At 52.1% G+C, this 18,867-nt stretch overlaps 1 protein-coding gene across 4 annotated transcripts in view; it reads right to left on the reverse strand.

Annotated features, from left to right (window-relative positions):
* The window catches only part of MAP3K14 (mitogen-activated protein kinase kinase kinase 14), a 42,140-nt gene that overhangs the window by 7,953 nt on the left and 15,320 nt on the right, over positions 1-18,867 (reverse strand). For 2 of the 4 annotated variants that reach the window (XM_073797302.1, XM_033848103.2), the window contains exons 2-9: positions 13,414-13,546; positions 10,668-10,943; positions 9,386-9,455; positions 8,051-8,261; positions 7,309-7,929; positions 6,599-6,736; positions 674-803; positions 91-222 (exon numbers count right to left, since the gene is read on the reverse strand). In XM_073797302.1, coding sequence (XP_073653403.1) covers positions 91-222; positions 674-803; positions 6,599-6,736; positions 7,309-7,929; positions 8,051-8,261; positions 9,386-9,455; positions 10,668-10,923 — 1,558 coding nt within the window. In that variant the 5' untranslated portion in view covers positions 10,924-10,943; positions 13,414-13,546. Of the gene's footprint in view, positions 1-90; positions 223-673; positions 804-6,598; positions 6,737-7,308; positions 7,930-8,050; positions 8,291-9,385; positions 9,456-10,667; positions 10,944-13,413; positions 13,547-18,867 lie in introns of those variants that run through there. The other 2 variants (XM_033848104.2, XM_033848105.2) reach the window with 2 other exon arrangements.

Genomic DNA, 18,867 nt, shown 5'->3' on the forward strand with positions numbered 1-18,867 from the left:
CAGGCCCAGAAGACCTGGGAGGAAAGCAGGCAGGGTGGGGTGAGGAAGGAGCCCCACGGGGACCAGGGCCACAGGCGCCCTGAGCCTTACCTTTCACATCTCCGTGTAGAATCCTTCGGGTATGGAGGTATTCCAGCCCTTCCAGAGCCTGGCCCAGGTAATAAAGGGCCCGGTCCTCCGGCAGGCAGCCCCTCTGCTTTATGAGCTGGCCCAGCGAGCCACCTAGGAGACCAATGGCTAGTCTTTACATGGGGCTTTTCCAGGCCTGCAAGCCAGCCAAGGGCAAGGGCCTCCGAAGGGCAGGTGGTAGAAAGCAGGCCTTTCTTGCTCATGTCACAGGGTCAAGAGAGTAAAAACGGATTGACTGGGCTTCCCTGGTGGCGCAGTGGTTGGGAGTCCGCCTGCCGATGCAGGGGACGCGGGTTCGTGCCCCGGTCCGGGAGGATCCCACATGCCGCGGAGCGGCTGGGCCCATGAGCCATGGCCGCTAAGCCTGCGCGTCCGGAGCCTGTGCTCTGCAGCGGGAGAGGCCACGACAGTGAGAGGCTCACGTACCGCAAAAAAACAAAACAAAAAACCGGACTGACTGGGGACGAGGGTCAACCTGGGCAAGACTCGGGGAAACCCTTGGCTCTGAATGTGGAGGGAGAAGGAGCGGCGGCTGGCTCCTTACCTTCTAGAAGCTCCATGAAGATGTTGACCCAAGGACCTTCCTTCACAGCTCCATACAAAGGGACGATTCTGGGTGAGGTCAATCCCGCACATGCCATCAACTCCTCAGCCCGAAACACTTCAACTCGCACCTGGAAGGGCCCAGAGGTGGGTGTGAATCAGGGTGACGGACCAGGGCTGTTTCCCTGGCATCCTGTCAGGACCCTTGAAGCTCCCTGCACAGAGGCCGCTGATGTTCCCGGTGACGATTCTGAGGCCAGGCAGGGGCCCTAGTGGGCCTACTGGACGCTTAGAGACTAAACTGTGCCCCCTGGGGGTCGGGGTCAATGCCTAGCACTTGATTAAAGTTCTTCAGTGCTGATGCCTATGGAAATATAGTCACAAAAACTACAATCCTTATCCAGGCCCCTGGCATGCTGCCCACCCTCAGAGATCTGCCAAACACAGAACTTTCTTTTCCTCAGCCCAAATGTCTGGACAGTTTCTAGGTCATGGGACATTTTCTGTATCAACATCCACTTCTACTCCTAAGATGCTGGGCTTCTGTAGCCAGAGTTGATGCGGCCAAGATTCTGCCTCTGTCAGTGCCCCTGGACCCTCAGCATCCTTCTCAGCACTTATTATTTGCTCATAATTATTTGCCTTTTCCCCTGAGGGCTAAAATGTCCATGTGGATGGGGTAGTGCTTGTTTACTCTGTTTGCAGCTGTTTCCCCAGAATCTGGGCATAGGAGAGGATTCTCCTGTGGGGAGGGGTTTGGCCAAGGCCCCTCTTACAGGGGCCTGGCAGGCCAGGGACCACCCACTCCTTTCTGCAGGGACCAGCATGACATGGAGGGAAGAAATAGGCCTTGGATACAAACATCCTGGGCTGAGACCCTGGCCCGGCCATTTCCAGAGGTAGATCACTTCCCCCAAGCTATGTGCCTCCACATGTGAACGGTGGGGACAGTGGCATCTGCTCCAGGGTGGGTCGAGTGGGGGTCTGGAGGGGTGATAACCAGCACCAGGCCTGGCAACTAGTGGGTGCTCAGGAAATGCCAGTTCCCCGCCTCCTCCCTCCAGCTCAAATAAGAGCAGCTTACTAAATGCTTACACTTGCTAACACAGACTTGTCCTTTCCGGCTGCAGCTGGTTCTCATGTCAGCCCTGAGAAGCGCCACCAGGGGGCACGAGTGGTAACAAAACCAGCCTGGAAGCTGTCAGTCAGGGCCTCTGGCAGTTTTCTTCCGAGACCTGCGGACTTGTGCAGCTTTTGGACTTTAGCCTATCAGTGGAAAATGTCCCTCTTCTGGTTACTTGCAGAATATCTGGTTTGGTTAATCAACTCACATGAACTTTGACTCCCTGTCAGTGTTTCCAGCTCTGAACCTGAGTTGGGACTAATTCGCCAACCGGACTGGTATTAGCAAACGTCTTTAACCCTACTGTTCCCGAACTGTGGGGTGAAGCGCGCTGGGGCACCGCAGAGAACTTGGAAGGGGGCTACAGGGTATTCTGCATTTGAGGGAAACAGCAACGATGGACATCTGGGGACACCACACAAACTACTAGCGTGAGACAGTTCAGTTTCAACGATCGAACTGCATTCTTTTGATGATATATCTTTATGAAGCTAGGTTTTTGGAGGTTGTTGTGACAGAAAGGTACTTCAGGGGGATGATGTGGAGCAGGAAATGAAAGTGACGGTGTCCAATGATTTCTGAGTTGGAGAAGTTGTGCCTGCCCAACAAGGCATGCATCCCGCTAGTAAATAACGCTTGTTTAAGAGCAAAATTTATCTCTCAGTTTATGTGTGTTGTTATTCAAATGCCTACTAGGTTATTAGGATAAAGACTTATTATTTGACCCAATTATTTAATAAATGGAACTGGTCAGTACTTGTTTTGGCCTGGAGCACCTTGAAAAAATGACTGAGACATTAAGGGTTGTGAACCAAGGAAGTCTGGGAGCCTCGGCTTTAACTGTGAAGAAATCCGTAAGTCCTCTGGAGTGTCCCAGGAATATTAAAACCCTTCCCAACCACCCAGATCAGAGGGGGTTGGAAGGGACACTTCAAAACACAAGGCGCGTTAGAAGTCTGGGCCAGCCCCAGGGAGAGCAGGCTGAAAGGGCGGTCCCAAGGGAGAAATGACGGCCTCCTGGTCCAGGCCAGCTGCCCGTCCGGCCACCTCTCCTCCCTGGACTTCAGTGTCCGCGTCTGTCAAGTGAAGGCTGGACTCTGATGAGGATGTTAATTAATGAGGACTAATATTTAATGCCCACTTAACATGCACCAGGTACTGTGCTCAGCACTTCATAAGCATTAGTCGTTTACATCTTACGATAGCCTAGGAGGTGGTATCATCTCATTTTACAGACAAGGAAGCTGAAGACTGGACCAGTAATCTGCTCAAGGTCACTGGATATAAAGTAGCAAAGCTGGGATTTTGGTGGGGGAAGCCTGACTCCAGAGCTCCCAGCTACCCCACCTCGCTGAAGGCCCTTCCAGGTATATTAGCTTTTACATCTGGGACGTTTTTACCTACGTTCAGGCACGCGCCTACCCAGGTGGAAACATGGTCAGCAATCACCTAACTGCCAAATCCACAAGCCCCTTCACTCTGCTTAACTGCCTGCACGCTTTACACTGCGGATCGCTTTTTCCTTCTTGAAACTTTCCCTCTTGTTTTCTTTAGTATTCGTATCCATTTTATTTCATCGGTAAAAAAGGGAGTAACAGCAACTCTAATAAGTTCTTTTAAAGATCCCAGGAACATAAATCTGTGAAGGTGACTCACACAGTATTTGGCACCTAGCTTTCCGCCTTATTTCGCCATCACCATCGAGATATTCTCCCCTCGGTCCTTGTTCTGATTTCCTTCTCAACACTTGTCCCGGCTGACTTCACCATGTCCCCGGCTGATGGCTGCTTCTACCACCGTTACACCATGTAAGTGTCCACCCCCCATTACAATCTGAGCTCCTTCAGGTCAGGCGTGTGGATTCCACACCTCTGTCTCCCTGGCACAGCATCTGGCACAGAACAGGTGCTTGGTAACAACAGCTGGCTGGACTTGGCCAAGGCCACACTACCCCAGATCAGAGCAGAGGCAAAAGGAGGCTCCCAGAACTCCATGCTCGAGCCAGATGTTCTCAAACGCACAGTTCTTAACCCTCTTTGAGCCACAGACCCCTTTGAAAATCTAATAAATAAAAAATGTGTGTGTGTCCACACTTGCCACACACATACACACTTTAGAATAAAGTTCCAGGAATTCATGGATCTTATGACTTCATCCACTGACTAGGTTAAGAACTTACACACTGGCTGTTAAAAAGCACTGGACAGGGCTTCCCTGGTGGCGCAGTGGTTGAGAGTCCGCCTGCCGATGCAGGGGACGCGGGTTCGTGCCCCGGTCCCGGAGGATCCCACATGCTGCGAAGCGGCTGGGCCCGTGAGCCATGGCCGCTGAGCCTGCGCGTCCGGAGCCTGTGCTCCGCAACGGGAGAGGCCACAACGGTGAGAGGCCCGCGTACCCCAAAAAAAAAAAAAAAAAAAAAAAAAAAAAAACAACAAAGCACTGGACAGATGTATATGTACCGATAAGGAAATCTATCCATGATACACTATTACATGAAAAAACATGGTACAGAACAACAAATGAGTGCAATCTCATTTCAATAAAAGAAACAACTACATGTTTATATATGCATAACAAGTCTAAAAAAGATTTATGTCAAAGGCTGGTTACCTCAGAAGGGGACTGGGCAACAGAGGGACTTCTGCTTTTTGGGTATCATTCTTTTACAATGAGCCTCAATTAATTTGAAATTAAAAGTAAGCTCAAACAAAACCCTAACCCCACCCCCACCCCCACCCCCAAACCCTACATTAAGCCCTGGACTTGTGACCAATCAACATCTGACCAGGGGCCATGAATGTTCTAGAAGGAGGGCCAATGGGGTGCTGATGTCACCACAGGATACTCCACATCCTGGATCCTCCCTAGGGAGCGTCAGAGGGTGTGCAGACTTGCTCTGACCCCCTGTGCGGCTTGACCTCTGATCCTTGGTCCCCACCCTCCACCCCTACCCGCTAGCAGGGAACTGTTTCTGGGATCTTCCAGCTGAAATCGCTAAAGGACACTACTGCCTCCCCTACCCCGCTGCCCTGGAGAGAAAGGAGGGGTGGTCTGCCCGACCAAAGGCAGCTGTGTGAGCTGCCAAAAGCCAGCCCCGCTAAGATCCTGGATGGGGGAGGCGGAGCTCTGAGAAGGGCTGGCTCTGGTGGGCTGGGGCAGCAGCTCTGGGCTGGCAAGTCTGTGCCTTGTGCTTGGAGCTTGTCCGACTGCCTTGGGGAGGTGAGAAATGGAGTCTCTGTCCTCTTCTACTATATTAGGGTTGTTTACCTTGTTGCCTGGGACTCTGAGAACCTCAGCAGGGGAACAGCTGAGGAGCCTGGTGACTAAGCTCCCCAGCATGGGCGCTCATCTCCAGGACACTTCACACTCTCTTGCCCTCCTCCCACCCGCCTCTCAGGAGGAACAGCTGAGCCTTCTCCGGTGGCCTGGGGAGGGGACTGCAGCTGAGGAGGTCAGGCACGTGGCCTTGGCATCCCAGCGAAAGATGATGACCCGTGCTGGCAAGAACTAAGCACGTGTTTTGGCCGGTGGGGGTGGGCAGGGGTGGAGCTGGCTTATTTGACACAGTAGGTCTGAAGCTTGGGGTAATACCTACGGATAGTCCCCTCTCTCATCCCATCACCCCGAGGCCCAAACTTTAGAACTCTAACACCTGGTCACACACAAGCCAGGGAAGCCAGGTTTACTCACAACACAGTCTGTACCATCGCCCCTTAAAGTCACAGGCACCCAAGACAGTGGCGGCAGCAGTGTCTACTCTGCGTGGGATGCACCTGCCTGGGCTGGCTGTTTGGTCCCTTTCCTTTTGGGGATCAGAGTGTCCTTGACAAAAGCCATTTGAAAGCAAGGTCCATCTTTGAATTAGCTTATTTCACGCTGCCCGAGGGCCAAGGAAATGGCCCATGGAAATGTTTCTGATTTCCACCTTAGGAAGTCCTTGGTGCTAGCCCTCAGGCTGAGTTGGGGTCAAGGACAAGGTGGCTTCTAGTCAAGGTGAGAGGAGAGGAGGAGAAATGGTATCTGAAGGAGAGCACGACTGACACCCTCAAGGACTGCTAGGCCTGGGCAGTGTGATCTGACAGAAGGAGGCCTCAGTTCCAGGCCCAGCTGTGCAGCTGTGGGCAAGGTGCAGACCCTCTCTGGTCTCCAGTTCTAACATCAGTGAGACGAGGGAGTGGGAGAGGTGACTCAGGCCTCTGCCTCTAATCAAAATCCTAGAAGCATGAGTCTTCCTCCCCTGTCCCTTCCCGAAGAGAGGTTCAAAGCCAAACTCTACAGTTGGACAAGCCTGGGGCTTCTTGCTAAGTCTCGTTTCCTCATGTCCATCTCGCAGGACCTAGCACCTCCGGCCGACAGGGGGCAGAGCCCAAACTCAAGTCAGATCTGACTCCCAAGGTGCACGGCCTCCGTCGGGAAGCACCTGTTAGGTGGAGGCTATGCTCTTGCTATTACCTTCTGGTCCACTATGTAGTTAAGGGGTTTCAGCTCAACATGAATTTCATGACAATCCAACCATCTTCCAGGTTTTGATGTGCTCTAGGGGCCTGGCATCAGGAGTGGCCCAGGCTGCGTGCACACTCTCATGCTCCCTCACATACACACACACCAAGTGTGGCACCCAGGCGGGGACACATGACCTGGACTGTCCCCTTCCAGCTCCAGCTGACCCAGGGCAGCCAGGATAGCCAGACGCCGTTAAAGAGTCAGGCCCACGGCCTCCCTGTGCTAACCCTGAAAGGAAGCAGAGGGAACGCGACAGGGCTCCTGTCCGCCTCCCTTCCTCAGCCCCGGAGCCCGGCATACCTTTTTGACGGCACACTGGAAGCCGGTTTGCTTGTCCTCCATCCTGTGGACCTCTCCGAAGGAGCCTCTGCCCAGGCAGGGCTGGCGCGTGGCCCAATGGATGTCCTCTCGGTACTCATAATCCACCGGCTTGAGTTTCTGGGGTTGGCGGGAGACAGAGGCCGGTTTCAGTGGCCAGGGCAGTGGAGGGACGAAGGGTTACAGTGAGGAAGGCTCTCCAACTGGTGGCCCTTGCCAGGCTGCTGGGCTGAGCCCTCGCATCCAAGAACACCAGCAGGTCTGAGGCAGGGCTCGGGGTCGGGGTGTGGGGACGGACCCAGAGAGGGGGGTGCAGGAGTCAGGCGAAGGCAAGGGGGAGCTTCACGGGCGGAGGCAAGCCGACCCTTGTGATGAGGAAACCTCCTCCCCAGACTTGTGATTGTGGGGCAGAAACGGAATTGTCAACCGCCTTGACCATGAGAAAAAGTGCCTCAGGAGCTAAGTGGTAGAGGAAAGGGAAGGACAGTGAAGAGGGGCGGGGGACAAGGGACAGTGTGTCAGAGATGGACAGGATAACACCCAGAAATCTAAGTTTGGGAAAATCACATAACATTACACAGTGACCCAGGAAGAGAACTAGAGGAAAAGGGGAAGGGAAGGGGGGTAGTGAAGGTGGACGGCCCTGGAGGTGGAGGCGGTGGTAGATGTACGTGTGTTTGGGGACTACTCGCCTCAATAAGCAGGACCCCCTCACTGTCCTCGGTTTCAGGGCTGGGCTCCCGAGGCTTGGAGCCCCCCACCAACCAGGTCTTGGCCAGGCTGGCCAGGCTGCGGGCCTGGCCGGAGCTCACGCTGCCTTGCAGAGCGTGCACGAGGTACTCCTCCATGGACAGCTTGTCACTCGAGCCATGAGACGGGCAGCTGGGCTTCACATGTGGGCCAGGCAGGGGCTTCTGGCCGTCTACACAGGCCAGTCTGCCCAGGGGAGGGCCGGGCAGGGGCTGCTGGCTGTCTACACAGTTTGCCAGTTTGCCTAGGAAGAAGGACTCTAAGGGGTGAGGTTTCCAGGGCTGGAGAGGGTGGAACGGGAAGGGGTGGGGCCGTCTGCTGTAGGGGAAGGGGTGCGCGGGCTGGGGCAGGGGGCCTACGTCCTGGGGGTGGTGGAGTTTCCACACGTGGTTTAGGCACTGCAGGGGGCTGATCAGTTTGTGGAGTTCCGGTCGAGGCAGCGCTGGCCGCAGGCCCTCCCCGAGTTTCTTAAACCAGAGATGGCCAAGGCCTGGCTCCTTCAGAGGCTTGGAGAACTGGGGGGTGTTTCTAACATACGGGGTGCCTAGTGGAGACTCATCCTCCTGTGGGGGAAACACAGCTGTTAGGACATGGGGCTGGGGCCAAGGCACAGGTGCTGTTCCGAAGGCCCATGAGCCCAGGGGTCGCCCGGCACAGGGGTCTGGGCTTAGGGGCGGGTCTCACCTGAACCGGGACCGTGCAGCTCTCCTGCTCAGGGGTTCTGGGGAGGGGTCTGGCCAAGGCCACTCCTGCCTGAGCCAGGGACTTGGAGCTCTTCTTCTTGCGTTTCCTCCGGGCTTTGCTGCGACGCTTCCCCTTCCAACACACGCGGGCCATTTTGCCCTCGGTCGAGTGGGCCACATTGTTGGGGATTTGATCAAGACTCTCGGACTGGCTGTCAGCAAGGGGACACAGACACGCATTCTGAGTGTGAGGGGGCAGGGAGACAGAATGGCTCAGGTAGCTGCGGCTGGAGTCATACAGACCCGAGGTCAAATCCCAGCTTGGTCAGGACTTGTGTGAACGTGGGAAAGTTCCTAAGCCCCAAAGACCTTTAGGCTCCTCACTGATAAAATGGAGGTGGCGTTTCCTGCCGGGCAGGGCGAAGATGGGGTTTAAATGAAATAGCTCATTTAAAAAGCCTGCCTCGGTGTCGGGCCCCACGGCAAGCTTCCGATCAACAGTGGTTGTTACTAAAGTGAGGGTGCACACCGCTCTTCTGGGTGGAGGGGGAGACATGGTTCTCTCCCTGCTCTCCAAGGGGGGCTTGCCCTTGAGAGGTCCCGGCAGCGGGGCATGTGGCTCAGAGGGCCACAGCCCATGGCAGGCATTCTCGGCTCTGAGTTGGCTTCTGTTGCCTCCAAAGCAGGGGCAGCTGAGGTTGGTCACTTTCCCACTAGCAGTTCCCAAATTCCAACGATAAAGAAGTCCACCTGGTGGCAGGGGAGGAACTGTTTCCAGGTTCAACCTCCAGCTGCCAAAAATCTTCTTTGGGGCTGGGGAGGCTGGGAACAGGCCGAGCCTCACTTGGCCTCCTTTCTACAGGGCCACCGAGCTGCAAGTCTGTCCCTGCCTGGTTCCAAGCCCTCATCCCTCCTTGGGTGTGTCTCACAGAAGGAAAGACACAGCAGGTTTCTCCCCGAGTTAGAGCGGCTTCTCTGGGCCTGCACTCGTGGTCACGCACCAGCGGCAAAGTGCCTCCTGTTCCCAGCATCCTCCCTACTGATGGGAACCGAAGGGGAGCAGCAAGGACTCCGAGGAGGAGAATAAAAATAAAACGTCAAGCTGATGTGACCCTGATGTGACCCAGAGGCAGTCACCCACACGCTGGGAAAAGCTTTTGAAAAGCTTATTTGGCTGCGAGAGCAGCTCAGCGAGGAAGCCTGGGTGGGTTCCAGGAGCCAAACCACAGGTGCTGAAGGAAGGAGCCAGGGGTCACTTGCGAGCGGCCTGGGCAAGCAGCTGGGGTGGGGACGCCCCCGCGGCAGCTCCCTGCCACCCCACTCAAGCTGACCTTACCTGTACTGTTTCGAGCCAGCGATGAAGATCCGTTCTGAGAAGGTGGGGCTGAACTCTTGGCTATTCTCACCTTTTAAGTAAAGGCAAAGGGGTTGGATGAGCAGAAAGGAGAGAGAAAGAACAGGGGAGAGGCACTTAGAGGAGAGGCACTTTGCAGATACCCTCCCGGCCACTCCTCCTTCCCAGACCCCTTCTGCCTGGCGGCTCACCTCCTCTCACTGGCAGCCTCACCCCTCCCTCCCAGCCTGAGGGTCAAGGCACAGGGCGTGCCTACAATATGGGATCACAGGGTGCCCACCTCACTTCACGTACTGTGAGGTGTGAGATGATCTATATAAAACACTCAACTCAGTGCCTGGCACACGGTAACAGCTCAACAAATATACACTATTACATATAACGCGTGTGTGCGCGCACGCGTGTGCAGTACTACCATTACCATGTCACTCACTCCACTTTAATTTTTATTCTCTCATCTCTCGTCAAAGGCCAGCCAGAAGGAAGTGGAAGATGAGGGGAAGGATGTGTGTATGTGAGAAAATACCATTATGAGCTGTAGGTCTCGCCAGGCTCCACCCAAGGAAACCTCCTGGGGTGGAGGGTAGGTGTCGGGTAGAGAGGGGATTCCTGGCCCTCCCCACGCCCCTGGGAGTTTCTCAGGCTCCAGTGGCAGCCACTGCTCCAAGCCATCTTGAGGTATTGTGAGTGGAAGCAGAAAGGATCAGCCCGGGAAGCCCCGCAGACCCTGCATCGGCCTTGCAGGCCCGAGGGCAGGCGTTCATTCTTTGCGGGGGTTGGGGGGCGGCAAGCACCGGCGTGGAAGGAGGTGAAGGGCCCAGGGCCCAGGGCCCAGAGAGGCTTTCCGGGACACCTGGCCTTTCCTGCCTGGGCCTCTCCAGAGATGCTCAGGCTGCCCAAGGTCCCAGCAGAAGGCCTGCCTGATGGCCCTGCAGAGAGGGCCCAGGACCTTGGAGCCCAAGCATTCCTGTCTCCCAGCTCCCTTCCCCTGCTCTGGTCACGAGCAAGGCCTCTGTCTGCCACTTCTCCCTTCTTGGGCTTCACTCCCCTGCACTGTTCGAGCTCCCACTTCACACTGATCCTTGGCTTAATTCCCAGGTGTGTCTTGCAAGTCTTCTATGGTGGTCACCTTGACTTCCCTCTTCCACAGGGGGACCCCGAGTCCAGCCCCATCGGTGCCCAACCACCCTTGCACAAGCGCTGCACCCACTGTAGGCTCCCCACCTGCCCTCTCTGCCAACACTCCCAGCCCAGGGCTCCTTACATTCGGCCTGGGCGATGATGGAGATGGCAGCCGGCCCGCCCTCGGAGCCTTCCTTGGCTGTGCCTTTGGTGATCACGTCGTTCAGGATCTCCCACTTCCCGCAGAACATGGGGCTCTTCTCCACGGCCTCGAGCTTGTGGACGGAGCTCTGCTTCGTCTCCGTTGCCTGTGTCTTCTCCTTGGCTTTGGCGAACTCCTTCTGCTGTCCGACTGCGGAGCCGGGGGCGCCTGGGCAGGCCATTTCCATCACTGCCATCTCCCAGGCTCACGCTCACCCTGTGAGAGACCACACACAGAGCAGGTCACCCCCAGACCCCGAGGCGCCCAGGTGTCAGGCTTGGGTGGGAGGAGAAAAGCAGGGGGCAAAGGGTCTCTACTTCCTCATGCCACACATAGCTATCCCTCCAAATGTTCCAAATGGCAACCTCACCATTGTTCCACGTGGGGTGAGCCCCCCAGCCCTACTGGCCCCTCCACAGTAAATGGCCCCTCTCTCCACCCCACAAGGGGAACTCCAGCCTGCCTCCTCCAGGAGAGATGTGGACCAACATCTGGGTTGGTTCTTTCTTGCCTTTATGAATAATGGCTGCATCTTTTTCTGTTGTTTGTTTTGTGGTGAACTTTGCTTCCCCAGAACAGGGTGGTGGATCCTATACTCCAAAACCATCAGTCACATCACTGATTCCGCAGACGCCTTGCTTCGTAGAGGACATGCCTGCACCATCCATGATGGCTCTTCTCCAAGTGGAGAGAACCAAGGTTTTGTTTTGTTCCCTAGCTAGAGGTAGATACATGTATGTATATGTGTGTGTGCACACGTGTGTGTACACAGGCATCCAGATCTGTGTGTGTGTATATAGAGAGAGAGACTTGTGTGTACATTTATATAGACATTACGTGCACACACATAAACGAAATCTTGTAAACTGACAAACCAGCATGCAAATGGCAATACCAGCACTTGGCTCCTTTCACGAGATGCATCTGTTTGTGGCTCTCCAGAAGGAACTGACATGCTTCCTTCTGTAATGTCCAAACTCATTTGCTGAAAACCTCTCCTAAGTATCAGTTTTCTTTCAGGCAACATTAGTAGTGGAATTTATATTAGAGCCCTGGACACCAACCGACACCTCTAGAAATATGAGGACAAAGTGCAAGACGTCACCTCTCTCTGGGCTCCATCTCTACCAGCTCTCCGTTCCCGTAGAGCCAGAGGGGAGAGAGAGCCCACTGTTGTGACAATCTGTGCAAGCAGCACGTGGGCTACGGTTGTCATGGAAGAGAATGGCACCGCCCTGAGGTTGTTACCATTTGGGAGCCTTTTTAAAGACTGGGGCGTGGACTCCCAAGGGCAGGGCCCTTCTGGGTCGTGACTTGCTTGAGACAAAGCCTGAGAAGGCATCAACTGCAGACAGGCCTCTAATAAGTGCTCTCTGATGGCAGCCTGGTCCTAAGGCTGTTACTAACAGATGCGGTCTTCCCTGCGGTAGCTCCATTCATCCCGGATCACTCCTCCATCTGCTCTTGCGCGAGAAAGGCAGACCGTGGGAAGCCGACCCTCCAACACCTCTGACCTTCTGCCGGATCAGGCTGGAAGCTTACAAGAGACAGTGGGATGCTGGAAAACACTAGGCTGAAACCTCCTTTCTACTGCGTCTGCCTCACCACAGTGGCTACGAAAGGCTGAGTCAGCTTGACTGGGGTATGGGTGTGGGGGTGCCTTCAAGGGCCTTCTAGCTTTGAACTCAGCAGCTCCAGCTTTCAGCCTGGATGCCTGGGTGTGGTCCTGCAGGCCCGAAGCTCAGGAGGCTGAATGGGTGGCCTCATTGTTTCTTGATGACCTTAAGAAGTCTAAGGGGTGTTCTGACTTCAATTAGGTGAAAGCCCTGCAAGGCAGGCTGTTTCACTTGTAACCATACTGTCATCCCAGCCCACACCTCCACAGCCCCTTCCATCTCCAAAAAGGACTTGATCCAGGGCCTAGAGTAGGGCCCACCTCTCTCAGCCTCTTTATAAGGGAAATGAGATCTTAAAAACAGACCCCAAGGCCTTCAAACCTAATAGTATTAGAAGCGTGCCTATAGGGACATTGCTTTAATCGCCTCATTAAAAAAATTTTTTTTGTTTATTTGGCTGCACTGGGTCTTAGTTGCAGCATGCGGGCTCCTTTAGTTGTGGCATGCATGTGGGATCTAGTTCCCTGACCCTGCATTGAGAGCACGGAGACCGCTGGACCACCAGGGAAGTCCCTCTCCTCACTTTTATTTGAAGAATTGCAGGCTTAATTAGGCGGAGACTTGCCCCAGATCACCCAGCCTGTGTGGGGCAGTGCGGGGCCAGACCTAGTGGGCTGTGCTGCCCACTCCCCAGTCCCCTGGGCTGCAGGCAAACACAAGGAGGAAAGTCGTGGTCCTCCCCAGGCAGAAGGCTTCTGAGGGTGAGAGGTGGTGTTGCCTGTGTAGAGCAGAGTGGGGCATAGATGAAACAGCCGGTGCCAGCTGCATGGCGGAATCAAAGGGTGATGCTGAGCATTGGGGATGAAGAGAGAGTTTCATCTGACGGTGAGAGAAATGAGGCCAGCAGTCAATCTTGCTCCGAGGGTAAGATCTTAAACCCAGATGTTTAGAGGTCTATAGAGCTGCACTCAGGCTCAAGTGGCCTGTCCTGCCTGACACGGCTCATCCTGAGCTGGAGCTCCTCCAGACAGGCTGTGGGGCACCCCCTCCCCCAGAAGCTGCCCTTTCACCTTGGTGGCTAGGTAGGCTCCTGATCCTCCTTCCAGGAGCACTCCAGGCTCCCTTGTCCCAGAGAAGCCGAGGCTGAGGCAGCTGAGCTTGGGGCCTCCTCCTCTGTAGTTCCCTGATGACTCATCCGGCAGCCTATCAGGCAGAGAGAGGAACAAGGCGGCCTGAGAAGCTAACCCAGCAGCTGGCAGCTGAATCTGTGAAGGGCACGGGGAAAACAGGGCTGACCCTCACCTCCCAGGGGCACGAAATCTCGGCCCGGGAGCTGTACAGCTTCTCCTGTGTCTGGCTTTCCTGTGCCACATGACCATGACTCAGACCCTCACCGACAGTCTCCAAGTTCAAGAGGCTATTTTCAGGACACTTTGGCCTGACAGCAGCTCTCCGACACATACACACGCTTGCTTCCTCACTCTTCCCCACTTCTACATGGGTTCTGATCTACAAAAAATGGGGTTCTGCACTAAGCCTGGGGCTGCTGATTGGGTGGCCTGCCCAGCTCTGGGCTTCGGTCCCTGGCTCGTTGCCCCAGCCCAGAGCCCCGCAGCTTTGCCCCTTCTCTCTCACTCCTGCAGCTTGTGGGAAGTGAGGACTAAGTGGGAGCCCGTTGTGTCTCTGCCTTTGAAGGCAAGTCAAAATCCTGATCCATTACTCAGCTGGACTCTCTCCACAGCTCCACTCAGGCCCCAGATGCATTCTTCCCTCTGCTCTCTGTATCGGAGCCGAGGACATGAGCAGTGACAATAGCCACACCCTCTCAGCTCACCCACAAGGCTATGAAAACACAAGGGGAAAGGAAAGGGGCAGAACTCATTCAGTATTCTTTCAGGGCCTGATCCACATACACTGCCTATTCTCTCTTCTGTGGTGCCTCTATGACCCCCTGGAGGGATCCGGGGGTAGGAATGAGCGGGATGGTACCAGATTAACCCTGGGCTCAAGCTCAACTCCCTCACCAGCTAGTAAAGATCTTCTGTCCAAGTTGAGGTGTTCTTAATGTGGGTTCAAGGAGGTCTGGGAGCCCTAGACACTATTTTTGTTTTTTTCCAGGGAAGAGGTCCATAGCTTTCATCATATCCTCCAAGGGTCTGACATTCCTCAGAAAGTTGCTCTAGTCTCCCCAGAAGATTGAGGCCAGGGCAAAATGCTTGCTCTGCCTCCACATTTTTACGCCGAGGGAAAGCTCACTAATGTAGTGCCTTCCTACCTCAGTGCAAGTTAGAATGACCACCTCAGATGCACTCGCCCTAGGTCTACTGAATCAGCCACTGGGCACTAGGCCCAGGATCTGTGCTTTTGACAAGTTCTCTGGATGATTCCAATGCCCAGAGGCCAGGGACTGCCATCTGACCCCCGCTCTATACTGTAAGGCTGCACTGTCCAACATGGCAGCCACTAGCCACATGGCTATTTACATTTAAATCAATTCATTTAAAATAAAATTTAAAAATCAGTTCCTCAGTTACACTAGCTACCGTATATGGCAGTGCACACAGAGGACATTTCCATCACTGCAGAAGGTTCTATTAGACAGTTCTCATCTGAGGCTATGATAGCAATGCTTTCTCTGACAGCAAAATTTCTGTTCCTAGGATTCTGGGACAGGAATGGGGTTTAGACTAAATGAGTGCTTGATTAACTGGAAGGTACGAGAACAATGTTTAAAATTTTGATGACAACCTTTCTAAAATGTATCATATTTCAGTTCCCTGTTTTAGTAAGGTCAGTAAAAACACTAGATTAGGAACCACGAGATATGAGGTCAAGCCTTGGAAGCTTTTTTTAAAAAGCAGCAGGACCATTTTTATTAAATGAAATCCACCTCAACCCCCACAATATAAAAGAGCAAGAAATGTGCAACTGCTACGTAATTCACATTAGAAACAGCTGCTCTGCTGAAGAAGGTGGGCAAGGGCCACACATACTCAGCTTCCCTTCATCCACCACAGACCTCCCCAGAATCCTAGGTCTCCAAGAAAAAGAGTCTGAAAACTAGTGGCCTAGGAAACCTTTTGAGGTTCCTTCTAGTTTCCCAAATGCCACTGATTTGTCAGGATTATTTGAGGGCTGGATGACTCCAATTCAGAACGATAATTGTCAATATCTACTAAGCACGGCCATTATTAATGTCAATTTCAGATGTGAAAACGGAGGCTTTAGAGAAGTTCAGTAGCCTGTCAGAACAGTCACACAGGGACAAGTTGCAGAAGTGGGGCTGAACGTGCACTGCTGCCTCCCCAGCCTTCATGCTAAACCTTGAGCAGGCCACGGAGTTTCTTCTCATAGCTTCTTCAGAGCTGCATTGAGGGCTGAAGGAGGTAGAGTACATGCAATGCCAATCACCTTGCCTGGCCAATAGAAGCTCATAAACACCCTCACTGAGACAATGGGACTTCTTTGTTTCAGCATCATACAGCCAAGGTGTCAAGCCTTACCTAAGGCACTCAACACCTTCAGCCTTGATTCTCTGTATATCAAAGAGAAATATAGGGCCATCTTGAAAATGTCCACTGAGGGGCCAGGGCAGACCAGGGCAAATCCCTCTCATGATATTTCATCTGGAAATAAAAACTTGTCCTTCTCTGAATGCCCAGAGGGGACAAATAACAGAAGTAGAGGAACTCAACTTCCTTAATAAGATACTAGTTGAAAACCAATCTCATTCTGACGCTTCCTCTTTTAAGCCTTCAGCTTGCCCGGCTACTAGGCCACATTGGGCCAGCCTCTGCCTATCAAGAACAAGGGGTGTGCAGGAAGGGGAACCAAGGGCAAGCGCTGGGCAGAGTAACCTGGCCAGGCAAAACGGCTATCTGGCCAGGCAGACCCAGAGATCCCCATGTGTTCTCAATCCCAGCTCCCTTTTCTGCCCTGCCTATCCTCCCCAAGCCCCTACCCTCAGCCTCTGTTCCAGCCACACTGCTCCTTTCACTTCCCTGAGCAGGGCAGCAACGGGTGAGCCTGATTCTTTTCTTCTGCTCATCCCGTTCCCTGTAAAGAGTGTCTTCTTCCTTTATTACTATCTGTCCAGATCTCACCTATCCTTTATAACCTATCTCCTCAATGAAACCGTTTCTGGTAGGCTCCCGCATTCACTCAACAGGTATTAAATGACAGTCTCCTAAGTGCCAGGGACTGTCACAGTCACTACCATTCATTAAACATCTTCTGTGTGTTGGGCATGTGCTAGGGGCTTTATCCATGTTATTGATGAACCTCACAGCAACACTGCAAGGTTGGTAATATTTTTACAGATGAAGAAACTAAGGCTCTGAGAGGTAAACTGCCTGCAGAAACTAATAAGGCCCAATTTATACAACTAGAGCATCTAACATGGGGTTAGGGCTAAAGGCAGGACACTCCTGGCCCTTTCCCCTGGGACCCAAGGATCCTTAGTTCCTTTCTAGGATAAAAGTTGTTGGCAAAGGTACCTGGAACTTCGGGAACTGAGCAATATTACTACCCATGTGCATATTACTACCCCTATTTTACTCGCAGGATCTGCCCACTGTTGGTAATAATTTCTTAGCCTATGTAGGCAGGAAGGACAAGAACTAAAAATGAGGGGTCTCATCAGTAAGGGCTGGATCACCAATAAATTGGTCAGACTTCTAGTGGAGTTACTCCAGTACGTGTTCCTGGGATGTTACCAGTTTTCATTTGATTAGTTTTAACAGGTCATTTCATTTTCTTAATACAATTAAAAAAAAAATCCACACAATACACAAACACAGCAACAAGAGTTCCAGGAAAGATGGTACTATCTTCAGGGAAAGAAGCACTGAAGGCTGTGCTTTGGCAAGCAGAAAAGTAAACCAGAGAAGAAATGGGATGCAAGAAACAATGGTAGGCATAGGAATCGATACGATATGTCGGTCAATTTAATTAACAATTGAATGTAAAAAAAATTAGTTTCACCCTGAGAAAACCATAATTCAAAAAGAGACATGTACAACAATGTTCACTGCAGCACTATTTACAATAGCCTAGACATGGAACCAACCTAAATGTCCATCGACAGATGAATGCATAAAGAAGATGTGACACATATATACAATGGAATATTACTCAGCCATAAAAAGGAACGAAATTGAGTTATTTGTAGTGAGGTGGATGGATCTAGAGTCTGTCACACAGAGTGAAGTTAGTCAGAAAGAGAAAAACAAATACCATACGCTAACGCATATATGTGGAGTCTAAAAAAAAAAAGGAAAATGGTACTGATGAACCTAGTTGCAGGGCAGGAATAAAGATGTAGACATAGAGAATGGACCTGAGGACAGGGCGTGGAAGGGGGAAGCTGGAGCGAAGTGAGAATAGCATCAACATATATACACGGCCGAATGTAAAATAGTTAGCTAGTGGGAAGCAGCAGCACAGCACAGGGAGATAAGTTTGGTGCTTTGCAATGACCTAGAGGGGTGGGATAGGGAGGATGGGAGGGAGGCTCAAGAGGGAGGGGATATGGGGACATATGTATGCATATGGCTGATCCACTTTGGTGTAAAACAGAAACTAACACAGTATTGTGAAGCAATTATACTCCAATAAAGATCTATTAAAAAAAAAGAATTTAATCTACATAAGCACATATGGTCTACATTAAAAAAATTATTTTATAATGTAAAAGAGAAACAGAAATAACTTGCTCATTTTACCACTAAAAACAAAAACTACATTTGATAGCCATGAACATTTCGCCAAATAGAAAATGTCCAAGAACAGATAGATGAAACAAACAAATCAATGGAAAGTATTTCTCAAACAGACTAAAATTATATGTGATTAAATGAGGAAACTTTTAGATTGAACAATATGAAGTCATCATTTTTATAAGTCAAAAATAGTAAACAATCCAGTAGTTTTACATTTTTCTATCAAATATATAGGATGGTTTCTACATTATACAAGCCTTTGGGAAAATAGCAAAAATAAAGAAATTTTAAAATCTCAAAAAAAAATTAGTTTAGGGCTTCCCTGGTGGCGCAGTGGTTGAGAGTCCGCCTGCCGATGCAGGGGACACAGGTTCGTGCCCCGGTCCGGGAAGATCCCACATGCCGCGGAGCAGCTGGGCCCGTGAGCCATGGCCGCTGAGCCTGTGCGTCCGGAGCCTGTGCTCCGCAATGGGAGAGGCCACAACAGTGAGAGGCCCGCGTACCGCAAAAAAAAAAAAAAAAAAAAATTAGTTTAAAGCACTTTAAAACATTAAGTTTTCAAGTCAGACAATCAGGATTTTAAAAGATCCCTCTAGATGCTAACTAAAAGAGACGAAACAAAATTATACAGAAAGATTGAGAACAAAGGATGCAAAGAGATATGCCAGGCCAATACTAACCAAAAACATTTAATGTTAATATCAGACCAAATACTTAAGACAAAAAGATATAACAATCACTTATATGCATGCAACAAGGAGCCTCTAAATCCAGAGACTTGTGGCAGGTTGAGGCTTTCTGGAT

The sequence above is a fragment of the Tursiops truncatus genome, chromosome 20, assembly GCF_011762595.2.
Source record: "Tursiops truncatus isolate mTurTru1 chromosome 20, mTurTru1.mat.Y, whole genome shotgun sequence".
Classification (NCBI taxonomy): domain Eukaryota; kingdom Metazoa; phylum Chordata; class Mammalia; order Artiodactyla; family Delphinidae; genus Tursiops; species Tursiops truncatus.